The sequence below is a fragment of the Physella acuta genome, unplaced genomic scaffold (genome assembly GCF_028476545.2).
Source record: "Physella acuta isolate Inbredline_101_S28 unplaced genomic scaffold, ASM2847654v3 ptg001044l, whole genome shotgun sequence".
NCBI lineage: Eukaryota > Metazoa > Mollusca > Gastropoda > Physidae > Physella > Physella acuta.
This window is the reverse complement of record NW_026732561.1, coordinates 264,828-285,689: the sequence shown is the minus strand read 5'-3', so window position 1 is coordinate 285,689 and position 20,862 is coordinate 264,828. Positions and strand designations below refer to the sequence as shown.

The following is a 20,862-nucleotide window of genomic DNA, read 5'->3' as shown; positions in this document are numbered from 1 at the left end:
CTAAAGTTTAAAAGAGAACCTGCACCGAAAAAAAACCTATTTGAAAGAACGGACGATGGAGGTGGAGGGGGGGGGGGGGAGGGCAGGCAAGATGGGGGTCCCAAAATCCCACCAAAAACAATATATATATATATATATATATATATATATATATATATATATATATATATATATATATATATATATATATATATATATATATATATATATATATATATATATATATATATATATATATATATATATATATATATATATATATATATATATATATAATTATATATACTTCAGCAGTAATTGTTCTAACAAACACTGCTTCAAAGCTACAGTTAACGCAAATTCATAACATTAACACAACTTAAAAGCAAACATAAACGAATAGAGCTCACAGTCTAGTTCGGTGCGCCAAAACGCACCCTGCTGGGACGCCGGCGGCTCAGCATGAACCAACTTAGTAAACGACCATAATACCTCAACTTATTCATAAATAAAACAAAATGCAGTATTTAAAATATCCGTATTTTACCTACCATATTGCATGTTATCAGTCCATGCTAATTATAATATTTCAACAATAATGTCCCTTTTTTTTACTAGCGTGAGTTGAATTTCTTTTTAAATTACCTCCCCAGGCATAATTATTAAACATTTTGATTAATTAGTTTTTTTCTACCATACTGTTATTAAACAGTATCAATTTTTTCTATAAATCTAGGCGCAAATATTATTTGACATTGATCCGTTTAATGTTTTAGCAAACTGGGTGTATTAAATATTTTCTTCATGTAATGATATGCGAAAGAGTAAAAACTGTGCCAACTATACACAAAATTTAAGTCGTTATATAAATAAAACCTACACAACTATTTATAATAAGGCTATTCGATGAAAGGAAAAAAGCACTGCGTATGCTGTTGTTCACTTTTATGGTTCCAAAATCTATAGCGATGACTGAGTGATGGACATAATGACTGACACACTACCACCAGCCTCATATTATAGATGTAAACGTTTGCTATATATATTGGACTTGAACACATTTTTTTTCTTGGGGCCTTTTTTCTAGTTCTACCACTTAGAGAGTTAGACGATGGATAGCTTCTCATGACTGAGTGTGTGACTTGTCAGAAGACATTTCCTTCCAGGATACTAAGGTGCAAGTTCGATGAATATTTCAAGCAGCTAACAGAGCTTCAACCACAATAGGGCTTGTAAGTCTTGGTCCTTCTCACAATTTCAAATCTCGTTAGGCAAGGAGAGATATATATTTTCAAACTAAATTAACTGTTTATAATAGATAAAAATGCCCGTACATTTTTTCTGGAAACCCTTCGTGATGTTAAAATACCAAAAGTGCCCAACATACAACAGTTATAAAATGTTGACTCATACTAGAGTTAAATTAAGTACTAGGACGCCTTGGTTGTCTATTTATAATATTATATTAATATAGTAACTGCGTTTATAGCAACGTATTATGGGTTCGAATACACAATAGGAAACAATACCCTTCTTGAAAAAAAAAATCACTTTTTGACGTAGGCTATATTTTTCTTTACTTTCGCATACATCTTGCCCTCTATTAAATCATTGTTTACGAATTTAAATAACTTAAAAATAGCGGAAGTAACTTTTCTGGTTTTTTACAGTCTTAATAAAAATATTCCAATTTACTTAAAAAAAAACAACTAGTTGGCAAATGCGAAAATGAGAAGTTGGTGACCTACTTACAAGCCCTATTTATGGCACGTAGTTGATGGATGCTGAACTGCAACTCTTATGAAAGGCACAGCAGAGTTTGTTTTGACACATTCGTTCATCAACAAAGATATAAACTCAAAGTACTTGTACAAATATTTCAAACGTCACGAAAGTAAAATAAAATAAAACTACAACCATGGTGAAACAAAACATGAAGTGACTATGACAAGCTATTTATATAAAATATGAGACTGGCAATGCTTCACTCAGAGCAAAATAACCATGCAGGCAATTAAGACAAACCAATTAAACTATAGTAACTTTTATAGACATGTCAAAGCAGCTAAGATATTTATTTAAAAGAGAACCATGTAAACAAGACGAGTCTAAGACGATACAATTATAGAACTGTTTATGAAAGGATAATGTAAATACGACTTAATGACATAACAGTCCAATTAAAACTTTATAAAGACATAACGTTGAAAACGGAGCCAATAGTTAATCCATTTTTATATTGACAAGTATTTTAGACACGACATTTTAGTATGAAAAGTATTTAAGACACAGCTTTTAACTATGACAAGTATTTGAGACACGACATTATAACAAAGTGTTTACGACACGACGTTGTAACAAAGTGTTTAAGATACGACGTTGTAACAAAGTATTTAAGACACGACGTTGTACCAAAGTGTTTAAGACACGGCGTTGTAACAAAGTGTTTAAGACACGACGTTGTAATAAAGTATTTAAGACACGACGTTGTAACAAAGTGTTTAAGACACGGCGTTGTAACAAAGTGTTTAAGACACGACGTTGTAACAAAGTATTTAAGACACGATGTTGTAACAAAGTGTTTAAGACACGACGTTGTAACAAAGTGTTTAAGACACGGCGTTGTAACAAAGTGTTTAAGACACGACGTTGTAATAAAGTATTTAACACACGACGTTGTAACAAAGTGTTCAAGACACGACGTTGTACCAAAGTGTTTACGACACGACGTTGTAACAAAGTGTTCAAGACACGACGTTGTAACAAAGAGTTTAAGACACGACGTTGTACAAAAGTGTTTAAGACACGATGTTGTAACAAAGTGTTTAAGACACGACGTTGTAACAAAGTGTTTAAGACACGACGTTGTAACAAAGTGTTTAAGACACGATGTTGTAACAAAGTGTTTAAGACACGACGTTGTAACAAAGTGTTAAAGACACGACGTTGTAACAAAGTGTTTAAGACACGACGTTGTAACAAAGTGTTAAAGACACGACGTTGTAACAAAGTGTTTAAGACACGACTTTGTAACAAAGTGTTAAAGACACGACGTTGTAACAAAGTGTTTAAGACACGACATTGTAACAAAGTGTTTAAGACACGACGTTGTAACAAAGTGTTTAAGTCATAATGATTTGAGTCACCGTCACATTCGTCCAGACGATGTAGGCTTCTGTGCAGGCTATCAGATCAGTCTTCTGGTACTCCGTGTTTTCGTCAACCAATATCTGCTCACGCGGGATAAACAAACGTTCATGTATTAAAATATCACACGCTCATGTATAAAGAATGAGCTGTTCAAAAGTCTTATATTGTTTATTTTTCTAAAGTTCATTATAACGAATTTTTAAATATAATTTACACATCATATTTTGTTTCCTGGATTTTGTTTTTTAAATAATGTACAGGTCAACTTGTTTTGAAGATAGCCCACCCCCACCCCACCTCCAAGCATCAAAGTAGTGAGCAAACGGCATACAATACAAAAATTACTCTAAAATTCTGAGTTTACAATGTGGGTGTTGGGTTTCGTTTGTTTTATTGTATAATTAAACTAAGTATTAGTTTTATAACATTTCATTCTGATGTAAGATTTCGTTTATATGCTAATGTAAAGTTAAGCTAAGTATTAGTTTTAGATTCAAATTTATGTATTTTAGGTTCAAAATACAGTGGAAATCAAATTTACTCTTATATGATTGTTAGTGAGAATATTTTACATTACGATCAATGTAAATTGATATGTTTATAAAACAGTAGAATCATTACATCTGGAAAACAGTACTTTTTATATTTGAAAAGTGCATTATAAATAAAGGAGGAGTGATCTCCCCTAAACTTTCTCGAATTTTCTTATAAAACAGACACTACGTCAGCCTGTCATGTTATGCGTGTGCAGGATTAAAATACTTGCTCTATACTCTGTATACGAGAAAGAAAAATGAATTTTTTCAACCTCATTGTCTTCAATGTGTTAAATTGATTTAACACCACGAGATGAATTTATTTAATTTTTTGATGCACACTGACCTCTCACTGACTTCCCACTGACCTCCCATTAACCTCCCACTGACCTCACCCTGACCTCCCACTGACCTCCCACTGACCTCCCACTAACCAACCGTTAACCTCACACTGACATCACCCTTGTGACCTACTTAGGTCTGGTAATGTTTATTTTTACATTTGTCACCTTACCATATATGGTCTGTGGTATAATCACTGGTTTTTTCCACTGTCTTAAGAAAGTCTTAGACTCAGTATTTTTCCATCATGAGATGATTGGTTGAGTCGGACCAGGTGATACTACAACCAATAGCCTTATGATTTGAAGGTGACCTTCCATGTTGCCTAAGTCTATAAATAGACCGCGTACAGGTCTCTCGAGGCAGTTCTTTGACCAGACGTCTTTGAGAGAGAATAAGCCCTGTGTGTCGCTGTGTAGTACTAAGTTGTTTAAGTAGCATATTCTTATATTACTTGTGGTTAAGTAATACTATATGCTTATAGCAGTGATGTGTATACTGTGGTGATTTTTCTGAAGTGTTAAAAGCTGTGATAGTGTATCATATTATCTTTTCCCACGAATTGTAAGTTGGGTTTTGTTCATTCTGTAAATCTATTTTATCCTGTATAAATCTAGTGTTCTGCCACGACTTTGTACACTCATTAAAAGTTATATGCAGATTAAATGTATTGTTGGCATCAGTAGTTTCTCTAGTGTTTCCCCTAGACATCAAGTACGAGTCCTAGTGAACTATTGTGCTAGCTTTCTTTTATTTAGGCTTGTCGCCATTTGTGTATAATCAGTTAAACGAATCCGGGAGCGTTCGCCAACTATCTGGCTGATAGATTGGAGCTCGTTACACCCTGACCTCATCCTGACCTCACACTGACCTCACCCTGACCTCACACTGACCTCACACTGACCTCACACTGACCTCACATTGACCTCACCCTGACCTCACCCTGACCTCACACTGACCTCACCCTGACCTCACCCTGACCTCACACTGACCTCACACTGACCTCACACTGACCTCACACTTACCTTACACGTACCATACACTTACATTAGCAGTGGGCTCTTTCATTGCCAGTTTCATCCGGAACTCCCTGTTGTTCGCAAACGGAAAAATATCGTTGCAGCAGCACTGCGAATTTGTGTCCCACGCTTCGTTGACTCGGTGGTTGATGAGTACTTCTTCTTGGCCTGTGCTCAGCACCGCCTCAAACAACAGCGCCACATCGTTAATCAGGTCTCTCTTGCACTCAACTGCGATGGCAAATCTGTATTGAAAAACGACTGCGTTTTATTCATATTTATCAGAATAAAAAAAACCATGACTAAAAATTTGGGTAGACATTTCACGGATGAACTACCCACCAGAAATGCTATACATATTCGAAATATGACTCTATTTAACACAGCATTTATGTTTGTTTTTAAGCAGCGCCAACAAATTATATTTGATATATCGTTGATGAATTAGTTTAAAAGCTCTGCTTAAGTGTAGGTGTGAGTGTAGTGATTGACTTGGGACTAGGTTGAAATTCAGACAGACAGACTTACTTGACGCCGTTGGTGGGACGACCACGGATGATGATAATCTTTCCATGACTGGGCCTCGTTGTTAAGAGTGGCATTGACTTGTAGTAAAGAGCATCAAAAATGTGTTATGTTTAATTAACATACATATTCGATACATGTTTAGATATTTTAATACACAGATTTTTTCTAATAAGAATATTGCTGCTAATTTCTAAGTTGAAATTACACAGAATACTCACGGGAAAGTTGGTCTGAAAAGATTTAAAATATATATATTATATATTATATTATATATATATATATATATATATATATATATATATATATATATATATATATATATATATATATATATATATATATATATATATATATATATATAAAATTGTACTACATCATTGAATAATTGCTTAAAATATTTTCTTAAATAGGCCCATTAAATGGAAGTCGAATGCTGCTTCTTGATTGAATTTTATGAAAATTAAATATGCTAGTTTTTTAACCTTGAATTCATCAAGAAAAGCCGTTTTTTTTTCAATTTGGCCGTCATTGCCATAGCAACCATACTTTGATGTATGCAAACATTTTAGTATAAGCACCAGTGAATTACTATATAGTGGCTTACCATATAGAGTACCCAGTAAACCAGGGGTCTCCAATCTTTTCAGCCCTAGGGCCGCACTAACTAATAAATATAAGCTCGGGGGCCAGAGTTGCTTTCAGCCATCTCTTCGGCATCTCTTCGAGGTGGCTGAGACCCCCCCCCCCCCGAAGAAAGTCTCTTAAAGGTACTTTGACGCACAGGTTTCAATATCAGAAAAGTCTTCCTAGGGCAAATAATTATAAAGGGCAACTGGCCACATAAGCTTCAATGGTATTTGCACCCACCCATTGCTACATTTTCAGTTTGTTTTGAATGTTTCCTCAGCCACCTCCAACGGAATTTTTTTTACCGTGGACAAAACAGTCTCCGCGGGCTTAATAACTTAATATAGTAACCAGTAAATGACCACCTAGTGCCTTAATAAAGTATACAGTCAATGACCACCTAGTGCCTTAATAAAGTATCCAGTTAATGACCACCTAGTGCCTTAATAAAGTATCCAGTTAATGACCACCTAGTGCCTTAATAAAGTATCCAGTAAATGACCACCTAGTGCCTTAATAAAGTATCCAGTTAATGACCACCTAGTGACTTAATAAAGTATCCAGTTAATGACCACCTAGTGACTTAATAAAGTATCCAGTTAATGACCACCAAGTGCATTAATAAAGTATCCAGTTAATGACCACCTAGTGCCTTAATAAAGTATCCAGTTAATGACCACCTAGTGCCTTAATAAAGTATGCAGTTAATGACCACCTAGTGCCTTAATAAAGTATCCAGTAAATGACCACCTAGTGCCTTAATAAAGTATCCAGTAAATGACCACCTAGTGCCTTAATAAAGTATCCAGTTAATGACCACCCAGTGACTTAATAAAGTATCCAGTTAATGACCACCTAGTGCCTTAAAAAAGTATCCAGTAAATGACCACCTAGTGCCTTAATAAAGTATCCAGTAAATGACCACCTAGTGCCTTAATAAAGTATACAGTTAATGACCACCTATTGCCTTAATAAAGTATCCAGTAAATGACCACCTAGTGCCTTAATAAAGTATCCAGTAAATGACCACCTAGTGCCTTAATAAAGTATCCAGTAAATGACCACCTAGTGCCTTAATAAAGTATCCAGTTAATGACCACCTAGTGCCTTATTAAAGTATCCAGTAAATGACCACCTAGTGCCTTAATAAAGTATCCAGTTAATGACCACCTAGTGCCTTAATAAAGTATCCAGTAAATGACCACCTAGTGCCTTAATAAAGTATCCAGTAAATGACCACCTAGTGCCTTAATAAAGTATCCAGTTAATGACCACCTAGTGCCTTAATAAAGTATCCAGTAAATGACCACCTAGTGCCTTAATAAAGTATCCAGTTAATGACCACCTAGTGCCTTAATAAAGTATCCAGTAAATGACCACCTAGTGCCTTAATAAAATATCCAGTTAATGACCACCTAATGCCTTAATAAAGTATCCAGTAAATGACCACCTAGTGCCTTAATAAAGTATCCAGTAAATGACCACCTAGTGCCTTAATAAAGTATCCAGTTAATGACCACCTAGTGCCTTAACAAAGTATACAGTTAATGACCACCTAGCGCCTTAATAAAGTATACAGTTAATGACCACCTAGCGCCTTAATAAAGTATACAGTTAATGACCACCTAGTGCCTTAATAAAGTATCCAGTAAATGACCACCTAGTGCCTTAATAAAGTATCCAGTTAATGACCACCTAATGCCTTAATAAAGTATCCAGTAAATGACCACCTAGTACCTTAATAAAGTATCCAGTAAATGACCACCTAGTGCCTTAATAAAGTATCCAGTTAATGACCACCTAGTGCCTTAATAAAGTATCTAGTTAATGACCACCTAGTGCCTTAATAAAGTATCCAGTAAATGACCACCTAGTGCCTTAATAAAGTATCCAGTTAATGACCACCTAGTGCCTTAATAAAGTATCCAGTTAATGACCACCTAGTGCCTTAATAAAGTATCCAGTAAATGACCACCTAGTGCCTTAATAAAGTATCCAGTTAATGACCACCTAGTGCCTTAACAAAGTATACAGTTAATGACCACCTAGTGACTTAATAAAGTATCCAGTTAATGACCACCTAGTGCCTTAATAAAGTATCCAGTTAATGACCACCTAGTGCCTTAATAAAGTATCCAGTAAATGACCACCTAGTGACTTAATAAAGTATACAGTTAATGACCACCAAGTGCCTTAATAAAGTATCCAGTAAATGACCACCTAGTGCCTTAATAAAGTATCCAGTAAATGACCACCTAGTGCCTTAATAAAGTATCCAGTTAATGACCACCTAATGCCTTAATAAAGTATCCAGTAAATGACCACCTAGTGCCTTAATAAAGTATCCAGTAAATGACCACCTAGTGCCTTAATAAAGTATCCAGTTAATGACTACCTAGTGCCTTAATAAAGTATCCAGTTAATGACCACCTAGTGCCTTAATAAAGTATCCAGTAAATGACCACCTAGTGCCTTAATAAAGTATCCAGTTAATGACCACCTAATGCCTTAATAAAGTATGCAGTAAATGACCACCTAGTGCCTTAATAAAGTATCCAGTTAATGACCACCTAGTGCCTTAATAAAGTATCCAGTAAATGACCACCTAGTGCCTTAATAAAGTATCCAGTAAATGACCACCTAGTGCCTTAATAAAGTATCCAGTTAATGACCACCTAATGACTTAATAAAGTATCCAGTAAATGACCACCTAGTGCCTTAATAAAGTATCCAGTAAGTGACCACCTAGTGCCTTAATAAAGTATCCAGTAAATGACCACCTAGTGCCTTAATAAGGTATACAGTTAAAGACCACCTTACCGAATAGTATATCCAGTTAACTGTTACTTGGTCACGAATTTGGATATATTTCACGTTGTTCAACGACTGAAGATTCGTTGGCTCCAATACCCTTTTGTTGTCTATGAGCACCTATGGTCCATGGGATGATGACACAGATGAACTTTTATGGTTAATTACGCTTTACATGTTTTAAGAATATGTTAGCATAATGTATTAGGCATAATTGAAACACGTTGGAATTGTTTGACGTTTGTTATTATGCCAGGTACATGCATTATGTCAACAGTTTGTGGTATTTCAAGCTTATATGAGGCTCTAGTCCAAAATCACCCCCAATACATCTACAGCACAGCAAGAGATAAAGATCAATGGAGCTTTAGGTCAGAGGTTGTGTTCTCTTGCTTGTGGGCTATGAGAAATGATGAAGGGGATGACTGTATTAACATGAACACATGCGTCAATTGGGGAAGAAGGCAAGCACACATGGTTAATATAACAAACACATAACACACTTCTCTACCCAACTGTAAGCACACACCAATGTGCGCTTTTGTGTGCCATGACTACTGTACACAGTATATCAAAATATATCTAGTGATGCGACTACTATGCACAACATGTACAAAATGTAACGAGGACCATCTGCCCATGTATTTTAAAACTTGCAAGTGTCAGTACTTACTGTAAATTTGTTCTGGTATATGATGATCTTTAATTCAAACTTCCTTCCCCTTTGCGCGTCATTCCTCTGAAGTATTTGTTCTCGCCCCCACACGTTGTTTGCTTTAGAAGAGACGCTCGTGACCACGGTGTTAAACCGAAACTGGACGTGAAGCGGTACATTGGCTCGGCAGTTTGTGGTGTCACAAACTTCAAAGGTCATCCTTAGGAGAAGAAAACATGCGCGCTGAAAATACGTTCTTACATTGCTTGTATGTATCAATTGTGTTTTTGCAAATAGTATAAATATGTAAGTATTGTCAATATTCAGTATAACAAAAATATGCAATATAACATTACAAAATAACCTAGACGTGCAAGTTATGAAAACAGAATTATATACTATACTCCATATGTGAGCGGGTGAATGGATTATTTTGTATTAATTTTATTTGTTGCGAATCTGGGAGTGCATGGTGGTCCAATGGGGAACAGGCCACGGGGTCCCCCTTCCGTCCGAAGTGGTCAGTATATAAACTGACCACTCGGATAATTTCTTCCTTTTTTTGACCGCCAGAATGTAGGTCAGGTCAGCTTCTGTGGTCGCGCTTTGTGCGTTGGAGGTATTTGTTTTTTTATACTTTATCTTTATGTGATTTGTATGAATGCGACTGTCGATGTTTCTCGTTTTCTTTCATTTTCGTCTAAAACGAGATAGTGAGCATCGGCATGTCTGGTATGCACGTGGTGTGTTATTTTGTTATTTTGAATTAAAATTGTTTTTGATGTTTTCTAAACCCTTGGCGTGTGTTTCGGACCACGTGGTTTAGGCCAGTGTGTTTAGGAGTGTTTCCTAAACTGGTGTGAATGCGTGTGTGCATTTACCTGATTGTTTTATGATGTTGTTATTGACTAGGATTGGCTTAGTCAATAGTCAGTTGTTTTAGACAGTAATTAGATTAGTATATTTTAGTTGCCTCGAGTTTTAGGTTGTTTAAAATTAATGTGTGTGCTGTTTCGTGCAACGTCATGTTGAGTATCGCTTGCTTTGTGTCTGCCTTCATTGGGGCCTTAGCAGAGTGTGTTAACTTTAATGTTATCAATATGGATATTGTTTAGGTAGACCAATGGCTTCGGGCTTCCTTGTGTAGGAAAGATTGGTTCTACAATGAATTTGTTTACACGTTATTTTTAAGTTGCTAGTTCTTCTTTAGACAGTGGTTAGTTGTTTTTGAGAATTGCTTTTAGAATTGTATAGTAAGGATTAGTTTTACTCGAGGCTTTAGCTAGATAGAAGTAGTAGGTAGCATTTTGAACTTGTGTATATATTTATGTATATATCTGCCATTACCATGCATTTTTCTTATGTTTTCCTTTTCTTTTTCTCTTCCAGTAAGGTTGCTTGTGCAACTTGGCTGGGTGTTTTGTTATATATGAATTGTTTTGTTTGGTGTAAAAAGTTTGTTGTGTACGTATTGTGTTCTACGTAATGTATTGTACGTAGTGGTTTTACGTAGTGTTTTGTTTGGTGTGGACTTTTGGATGTCGAGAATCGATGAAGGGAGGTTTCTGTGTGTCAGGGCCTGGACCATCCTAGACATCATAAGTCGGCGCAACACCAGCAAATGGTCAAACGTAATGTTTTGTTTGATGTAAAAAGTTTGTTTCGTTGGTTCTGTTTTGTGTCAGTTTTTTTATCTATTCTTTTTTTATAACTTTTGGTTCCATTTTTTGATAAATAAATGTTATTATATTGTTTAAGTTTTTGTTTTATTTTAGTAGCTTATTATTTAGACTAAGGTTAGGGTTTAACCACTGTGGGTTCTACCACGGTTGCACTGACCGGACAGTTAGTTAGATAAGCCTAGGGAAGGGTAAGATAGATTTTAGGTATCCCCCCCTAGCAGGGCTTACACATATAATCCCAACACTCTATATACTCCTCAAAGTCCCCACACTTCCTATACTCCCCACACTTCCTATACTCCTCACACTCCCTATATTCCCCACATTCCCCACACTCCCTATACTGCCCACACTCACTATATTCCCCACTCTCCCCACACTCCCTATATTCCCCACATTCCCCACACTCCATATATTCCCAACACTCCTTATATTCCCCACACTCCTCACACTTTCTATAATCCCCCACACTTCTCATATTCCCCACACTAACTATATTCCCCACACTCCCTATATTTCCCACATTCCCCACACTCCCTATACTCCCCACTCTCCCCACACTCCTTATATTCCCCACACTCCTCACACTCTCTATAATCCCCCACATTTCTCATATTCCCCACAATCACTATATTCCCCACACTCCCCACACTCCCTATACTCCCCACACTCCCTATATTGCCCACATTCCCCACACCCAATATTCCCCACATTCCCTATAATCCCCACACTCCCCATACTCCCTATACTCCCCACACTCCCCACACTCCCCACATTCCCCACACTCCCCACACTCCCCACACTCCCCACACTCCCTATATTTCTCACACTCGCCACACTTCGTATACTGCCAAAAGCTAATCTATTTTATAAGCTTTTTTTTAGTTAGCAACGTCTGTTTGTTTGTTTGTTTGTGGGTTTGTGGCAAATCTTATAACTCAACTTTGACCCACTTCTAATGCAGCGACTTCGTTCAAACTTTCCAGATATAAAATATGGAAGCAATGTATATTGCTAAAATATATAAACGATCCCATGAGTGAACAAAGCTTTTATGAAAGAAAGTAGATTAGTTTTATTTTCTTATTTTCAAAGTATTTAAAAGCTTGTTACTACAAAAGTTTTTTTAATGTTTTTTTTTCTATTGTTTTTTTTTTTTTAATTTCAGTTAACTCCTGCTATGTAGAATAGTAATAACTACCTTATAATTCATTTGTATTGCAAAGAAAATAGGGTCTAAAACGAAGAGATTTCTTCTACACTAAAGCATTCCATACTTTATCGAATGTAATTTTCTCGTGGTTTGTGGTTGTGTATGTGCGAGGGGGGGGGGGGGGGGGGGAGGTTCAGAGGTGTGTATGTGTGTGTGTGTGCGTGCGTGTGTGTGTGCGTGTGTGTGCGTGTGTGTGTGTGTCTGTCTGTAAACACGATAACTTGAGTACCGTTACAGATAGTTGATGAGATTTCATATTTACGTATTATTTCGAAGTTATAGATCAGTATCAACTTTTCAGCGATTTCCGATAACTGAAGTTGGAATTTTTTCTTCTTTCAAATTTTCAAAAGCCTATAACTTAAGTACTATTTCAAATAGATAAATGAAATTTCACATGTAAGTAAAAGATCTAATTTTCTGCCTCCTGTCAAATTGTGAGTAATTTCCGTTGACCGGAAGTACGCTTTTTCCGATTTCTCAAAAAAAAACGCATGTGAATTTATAAAGTACTAATAATATTCCGCACTATTATACACATTTTGTTTAGCGTTCACTCGGTGTGCAATTCTTTTTTCTTCGAGTATTTTATTCTATTTTTAAAAGTTTGAGTATTTAAAATGGATTAAAAATCATGGCTATATCCCTAGTTGACATCTCCTTAGTGTTATATAAGAATATTCGAGTTTAGGGGAGATCACCAGGTTTATTTTTAGTAGATGTAGTTGTGCGTATTATTTCTGCAAAATTCTGCAAATTTTTTTTTTTAAATTTTAATTGTTTTTTTTTCTATATTCGTCAATGTAGCTTTTATGCTAATTTGCTAGGAGAGGAAAAGTTAGCAACAAGAGTTTTCTGTGTGACGGTTTGACCTCTGATGTTTATAACATTTGTGTAACGAGCTGTGTCATTGGCTATGTCAAGTTTTAGAATCACGACAAAGTGTACGCGTCGTTGTTTTAAGCGCAGCTTTATGCAACACTATTTCCTTAAAATTTTTTGTACACAAACAAGCTGATCTGCATTAGTATTTAAATTTAGGCATAGCTATAAATAGCTGGAGCAAAACCTAGACGATAACGGCTAATATGTATATATATATATATATATATATATATATATATATATATATATATATATATATATATATATATATATATATATATATATATATATATATATATATATATATATATATATATATATATATATATATATATATATATATATATATATATATGTATATATATATATTTATTTATATATATATATATATATATATATATATATATATATATATATATATATATATATATATATATATATATATATATATATATATATATACTAGGTATACTGCCTAGCTTCGCTTGAGAATTTCAATACTTAATTTATATATATATATATATATATATATATATATATATATATATATATATATACAGAGAGAGAGAGGGGGAGAGTGACGAAGCATGTTATTTACCTTGTAGCCCTGGATGTAGGAACACCTTCAATTATTATTTCCTTTCCGTCGTTGATTGGCCCAGGGATAGTGCCGGTATAAGGCATGCGGTACTGAGAAGATGCAGTATAAAATAACAGATAGTGCCGGTATAAGGCATGCGGTACTGAGAAGATGCAGTATAAAATAACAGATAGTGCCGGTATAAGGCATGCGGTACTGAGAAGATGCAGTGTAAAATAACAGATAGTGCCGGTATAAGGCATGCGGTACTGAGAAGATGCAGTATAAAATAACAGATAGTGCCGGTATAAGGCATGCGGTACTGAGAAGATGCAGTATAAAATAACAGATAGTGCCGGTATAAGGCATGCGGTACTGAGAAGATGCAGTATAAAATAACAGATAGTGCCGGTATAAGGCATGCGGTACTGAGAAGATGCAGTGTAAAATAACAGATAGTGCCGGTATAAGGCATGCGGTACTGAGAAGATGCAGTATAAAATAACAGATAGTGCCGGTATAAGGCATGCGGTACTGAGAAGATGCAGTGTAAAATAACAGATAGTGCCGGTATAAGGCATGCGGTACTGAGAAGATGCAGTATAAAATAACAGGCAGCATTTACAGGAATGGCAAAATGTTCGTTTGTATATAACCATATACTTTTTTGTCGTATTGATGAGAATTTAGTTTAAAGATCAAGAGAGGGGTCAATGTGGTCTGTATATAGAGGGGTCACTATGGTCTGTATCTGTAGGGGTCACTGTGGTCTGTATCTAGAGGGGTCAATATGGTCTGTATCTGGAGATTTCACTATGGTCTGTAGAGGGGTCACTGTGGTCTGTAGAGGGGTCACTGTGGTCTGTTGAGGGGTCACTATGGTCTGTATCTAGAGGGGTCACTATGGTCTATAGAGGGGTCACTGTGGTCTGTAGAGGGGTCACTGTGGTCTGTTGAGGGGTCACTATGGTCTGTATCTAGAGGGGTCACTATGGTCTGTAGAGGGGTCACTGTGGTCTGTAGAGGGGTCACTATGGTCTGTAGAGGGGTCACTATGGTCTGTATCTGTAGGGGTCACTGTGGTCTGTATCTAGAGGGGTCACTGTGGTCTGTAGAGGGGTCACTGTGGTCTGTAGAGGGGTCACTGTGGTCTGTATATAGAGGGGTCTCTGTGGTCTGTTTCTAGAGGGGTCACTGTGGTCTGTAGAGGGGTCACTGTGGTCTGTATATAGAGGGGTCACTGTGGTCTGTATATAGAGGGGTCACTATGGTCTGTATCTGTAGGGGTCACTATGGTCTGTATCTAAAGGGGTCACTATGGTCTGTATATAGAGGGGGTCACTATGGCCTGTATCTGGAGATTTCACTATGGTCTATATCTAGAGCGGTCACTAGAGGGGTCTGTATCTGGAGGTGGCACTATGGTCTGTATATAGAGGGGTCACTATAGCTGTATAAAGAGGGGTCAATATGGTCTGTAGAGGGGTCACTATGGTCTGTATCTAGAGGGGTCAATCAGAGGGGTCACTGTAATCTGTATCTGGAGGGGTCACTATGGTCTGTATATAGAGGGGTCACTATGTTATGTATCTAGAGGGGTCACTATAGCTGTATATAGAGGAGTCACTATGGTCAGTATCTAAAGGGGTCACTATGGTCTGTATATAGAGGGGTAACTATAGCTGTATATAGAGGGGTCACTATGTTATGTATCTAGAGGGGTCACTATGGTCTGTAGAGGGGTCACTATGGTCTGTATCTAGAGGGGTCACTGTAATCTGTATATAGAGGGGTCACTATAGCTGTATCTGGAGGGGTCACTATTGCTGTATATAGAGGGGTCACTATAGTCAGTATCTAAAGGGGTCACTATGGTCTGTATATAGAGGGGTTACTATAGCTGTATATAGAGGGGTCACTATGTTATGTATCTAGAGGGGTCACTATGGTCTGTAGAGGGGTCACTATGGTCTGTATCTAGAGGGGTCACTGTAATCTGTATATAGAGGGGTCACTGTAATCTGTATCTAGAGGGGTCACTATTGCTGTATATAGAGGGGTCACTATGGTCAGTATCTAAAGGGGTCACTATGGTCTGTATATAGAGGGGTAACTATAGCTGTATATAGAGGGGTCACTATGTTATGTATCTAGAGGGGTCACTATGGTATGTAGAGGGGTCACTATGGTCTGTATCTAGAGGGGTCACTGTAATCTGTATATAGAGGGGTCACTGTAATCTGTATCTAGAGGGGTCACTATTGCTGTATATAGAGGGGTCACTATGGTCAGTATCTAAAGGGGTCACTATGGTCTGTAGAGGGGTCACTATGGTCTGTATCTAGAGGGGTCACTGTAATCTGTATATAGAGGGGTCACTATAGCTGTATCTGGAGGGGTCACTATGGTCTGTATATAGAGGGGTCACTATGGTCTGTATATAGAGGGGTCACTGTAATCTGTATATAGAGGGGTCACTATGGTCTGTATCTAGAGGGGTCACTGTAATCTGTATATAGAGGGGTCACTATAATCTGTATCTAGAGGGGTTACTATAGCTATATATAGAGGGGGTCACTATAGCTGTATATAGAGGGGTCAATATATCTGTATCTGGAGGGGTCACTATGGTCTGTATCTAGAGGGGTCACTGTAATCTGTATATAGAGGGGTCACTATGGTCTGTATCTAATAGCCTGATGTACGACCTAGGACTGCACTATTCCTGGTTCTACAAAAGTTTTCCGAGGCAAACTAGCTAAAAGTCAAATTTTAGACGATAAGTCAAATAGTGGGGTAATAAATCAAAGTGTGGGGTAATAAGTCAAATTGTGAGGCAATAAGTCAAATTGTGGGGCAAGAAGTCAAATTGTGAGGGAATACGTCAAATTGTGATGCGATAAGTCAGATTGTGAGGCAATAAGTCAAATTGTGGGGGAGTAAGTCAAATTCTGGACCAATACCTAAAATATAGGACAAGAAGTCATTCATTGACTTGTATCTGTATCCAACGCGTCAGCTAGATCTTCACAATTTTCGACATGTTTTTTCTTTATTTTCTTTTTTTTTAATGTACGGGAAAAGTGTTGCTGATGTTTAGATAAAGTTAAACACACTTCACTAAACTAGAACAAATTTCTTCATTAAAAACATTATCTCCTTAAAACTGTAAAACACACATCGCCTTTGAAAAATGTGCGGCTAGCTTCAATTTTTATCTTTATTAGAAATTTGTCAAATATTTTATATTCTATTTAATGGTTCTAAAGATTCTCTAAACAATAACGAAATGGTAACATTAAAATTGGTAATTCCAAATCCTTACCCCAGCTGTCCCGACGATGGAACGTCTCTCATACACATGTGAGTAGGGAAGGTACGTGAAGGTTGTGTTGTCGCCGTCGACCGAGAGAACTTTGATGAGCAGCAACGGCAGCCAGAGGTACAGCATCGACATCCTGATCCAGATACACTTGGGATACGGGTCAAATTTAGGATAGATCATATTGGGAGATGTAGTATACCATATCCTGATCCAGATACACTTGGGATACAGGTCAAATTTAGGATAGATCATATTGGGAGATGTAGTATACCATATCCTGATCCAGATACACTTGGGATACGGGTAAATTTAGGATAGATAATACTGGGAGATGTAGTATACCATATCCTGATCCAGATACACTTGGGATACGGGTAAATTTAGGATAGATAATACTGGGAGATGTAGTATACCATATTCTGATCCAGATACTCTTGGGATACGGGTAAATTTAGGATAGATAATACTGGGAGATGTAGTATACCATATCCTGATCCAGATACACTTGGGATATAGGTCAATTTAAGATAGATAATATTGGGAGATGTAGTATACCATATCCTGATCCAGATACACTTGGGATACGGGTAAATTTAGGATAGATAATATTGGGAGATGTAGTATACCATATCCTGATCAAGATACACTTGGGATGCGGGTCAATTTAAGATAGATAATATTAGGAGATGTAGTATACCATATCCTGATCCAGATACACTTGGGTTACATGTCGATTTAGGATAGATAATATTGGGAGATGTAGTATACCATATCCTGATCAAGATACACTTGGGATACTGGTCAATTTAGGATAGATAAAACTGGGAGATGTAGTATACCATATCCCGATCCAGATACACTTGGGATACGGGTAAATTTAGGATAGATAATACTGGGAGATATAGTATACCATATCCTGATCTAGATACACTTGGGATACGGGTAAATTTAGGATAGATAAAACTGGGAGATGTAGTATACCATATCCTGATCCAGATACAATTGGGATACGGGTAAATTTAGGATAGATAAAACTGGGAGATGTGGTATACCATATCCTGATCCAGATCCACTTGGGATACAGGTCGATTTAGGATAGATAATACTGGGAGATGTGGTATACCATATCCTGATCCAGATACACTTGGGATATAGGTCAATTTAGGATAGATAATACTGGGAGATGTAGTAGACTGGGATAGAACAAACAAAAGGTCTAGGACTGGGATAGAACAAACAAAAAGTCTAGGACTAGGATAGAACAAACAAAAGGTCTAGGACTGGGATAGAACAAACAAAAGGTCTAGGACTGGGATAGAACAAACAAAAGGTCTAGGACTGGGATAGAACAAACAATAGGTCTAGGACTGGGACAGAACAAACAAAAGGTCTAGGACTGGGATAGAACAAACAAAAGGTCTAGCACTGGGACAGAACAAACAAAAGGTCTAGCACTGGGATAGAACAAACAAAAGGTCTAGGACTGGGATAGAACAAACAAATGTCTAGGACTGGGATAGAACAAACAAAAGATCTAGGACTGGGATAGAACAAACAAAAGGTCTAGGACTGGGATAGAACAAACAAAAGGTCTAGGACTGGGACAGAACAAACAAAAGGTCTAGGACTGGGATAGAACAAACAATAGGTCTAGGACTAGGACAGAACAAACAAAAGGTCTAGCACTGGGATAGAACAAACAAAAGGTCTAGCACTGGGATAGAACAAACAAAAGGTCTAGCACTGGGATAGAACAAACAAAAGGTCTAGCACTGGGATAGAACAAACAAATGTCTAGGACTGGGATAGAACAAACAAAAGGTCTAGGACTGGGATAGAACAAACAAAAGGTCTTGCACTGGGATAGAACAAACAAAAGGTCTAGGACTGGGATAGAACAAACAAAAGGTCTAGGACTGGGATAGAACAAACAAAAGGTCTAGCACTGGGATAGAACAAACAAAAGGTCTAGGACTGGGATAGAACAAACAAAAGGTCTAGGACTGGGATAGAACAAACAAAAGGTCTAGGACTGGGACAGAACAAACAAAAGGTCTAGGACTGGGATAGAACAAACAAAAGGTCTAGGACTGGGATAGAACAAACAAAAGGTCTAGCACTGGGATAGAACAAACAAAAGGTCTAGCACTGGGATAGAACAAACAAAAGGTCTAGCACTGGGATAGAACAAACAAAAGGTCTAGGACTGGGATAGAACAAACAAAAGGTCTAGGACTGGGATAGAACAAACAAAAGGTCTAGCACTGGGATAGAACAAACAAAAGGTATAGCACTGGGATAGAACAAACAAATGTCTAGGACTGGGATAGAACAAACAAAAGGCCTAGGACTGGGATAGAACAAACAAAAGGTCTAGCACTGGGATAGAACAAACAAAAGGTCTAGGACTGGGATAGAACAAACAAAAGGTCTAGGACTGGGATAGAACAAACAAATGTCTAGGACTGGGATAGAACAAACAAATGTCTAGGACTGGGATAGAACAAACAAAAGGTCGAGGACTGGGATAGAACAAACAAAAAGACTAGCACTGGGATAGAACAAACAAAAGGTCTAGGACTGGGATAGAACAAACAAAAGGTCTAGGACTGGGATAGAACAAACAAAAGGTCTAGCACTGGGATAGAACAAACAAAAGGTCTAGGACTGGGATAGAACAAACAAAAGGTCTAGGACTGGGATAGAACAAACAAAAGGTCTAGGACTGGGATAGAACAAACAAAAGGTCTAGGACTGGGATAGAACAAACAAAAGAACATCTAGCACTCACCTCGGGTGTCTATCGTCTGTCACGATTACACTTTAATGGCGGCTGATGACGTTGTTTGGTGAGACGTGTCCTGCCGCACATGCGTATATGGTGGTTCCGGTGGTGCAGCTTCAGCGGCGGAGATCGGTACAGACCATAATGCGGTAGTAACATTTTGTAGTAGATCTACTACCTACATCATAGGGGCCATTTGGGGTAGTAACATTTTGTAGCAGACTTAAAACCAAACCATGGGGACAATATTTAGTTGTCAGAAAGAAGAAATGACCCTGTTCTTTTAGTCATAGTTTTTGTATACAATGAATCGCTTATAGACTCCCTTTACAATTTTACAAATTTGTATTTTATTTAATATTTATGCACATCAGCTTGTTACCCAAAGATTCCGTTCAAAAGGAATTTTTTTTTAAGTTTTGAAATTGTTTCATTTAAATTATGTTTTGTTTACTGTTTTTACCTTCTCGTATATACGAAGTATAGAGAAAGTCTTGTAATCGTGCAAAAAAAAAAAAAAAATCGAAATTTTTACAAATCTCGACGTACTACACCTCACTGATACGGAAAAACATAATTTTGCAATCTTGTCCGTATGTCTGTGTGTCTGTCTGTGTGTGTGTCTGTCTGTCTGTGTGTAAACACGATAACTTGAGTACCGTTACAGCTAGGTTGATGAAATTTCATATATAAGTATTTTATCAAAATCGTAGATCCGTATCCACTTTTGAGCGATTTCCGATAA

General features: G+C 37.1%; 1 protein-coding gene across 2 annotated transcripts; it reads right to left on the bottom strand.

The window, feature by feature from the left end:
- Positions 1-1,639: 1,639 nt before the first annotated feature.
- LOC131954954 (32 kDa beta-galactoside-binding lectin lec-3-like) lies at positions 1,640-20,180 on the bottom strand. Of its 2 annotated transcripts, none has more exons than XM_059318804.1 (9): positions 20,124-20,180; positions 17,333-17,479; positions 14,026-14,117; positions 9,666-9,867; positions 9,002-9,112; positions 5,773-5,784; positions 5,555-5,631; positions 5,055-5,271; positions 1,640-3,209 (listed from the first exon to the last, which is right to left on the bottom strand). In XM_059318804.1, exons 2-9 carry the CDS (start codon positions 17,462-17,464, stop codon positions 3,102-3,104), a joined length of 951 nt encoding a protein of 316 aa, XP_059174787.1. In that variant the 5' UTR covers positions 17,465-17,479; positions 20,124-20,180; the 3' UTR covers positions 1,640-3,101. The 2 variants fall into 2 exon arrangements, with proteins under 2 accessions (XP_059174787.1, XP_059174788.1); XM_059318805.1 differs by having other exon boundaries at positions 17,333-17,465; positions 20,124-20,165.
- Between the last annotated feature and the right edge of the window lie 682 nt (positions 20,181-20,862).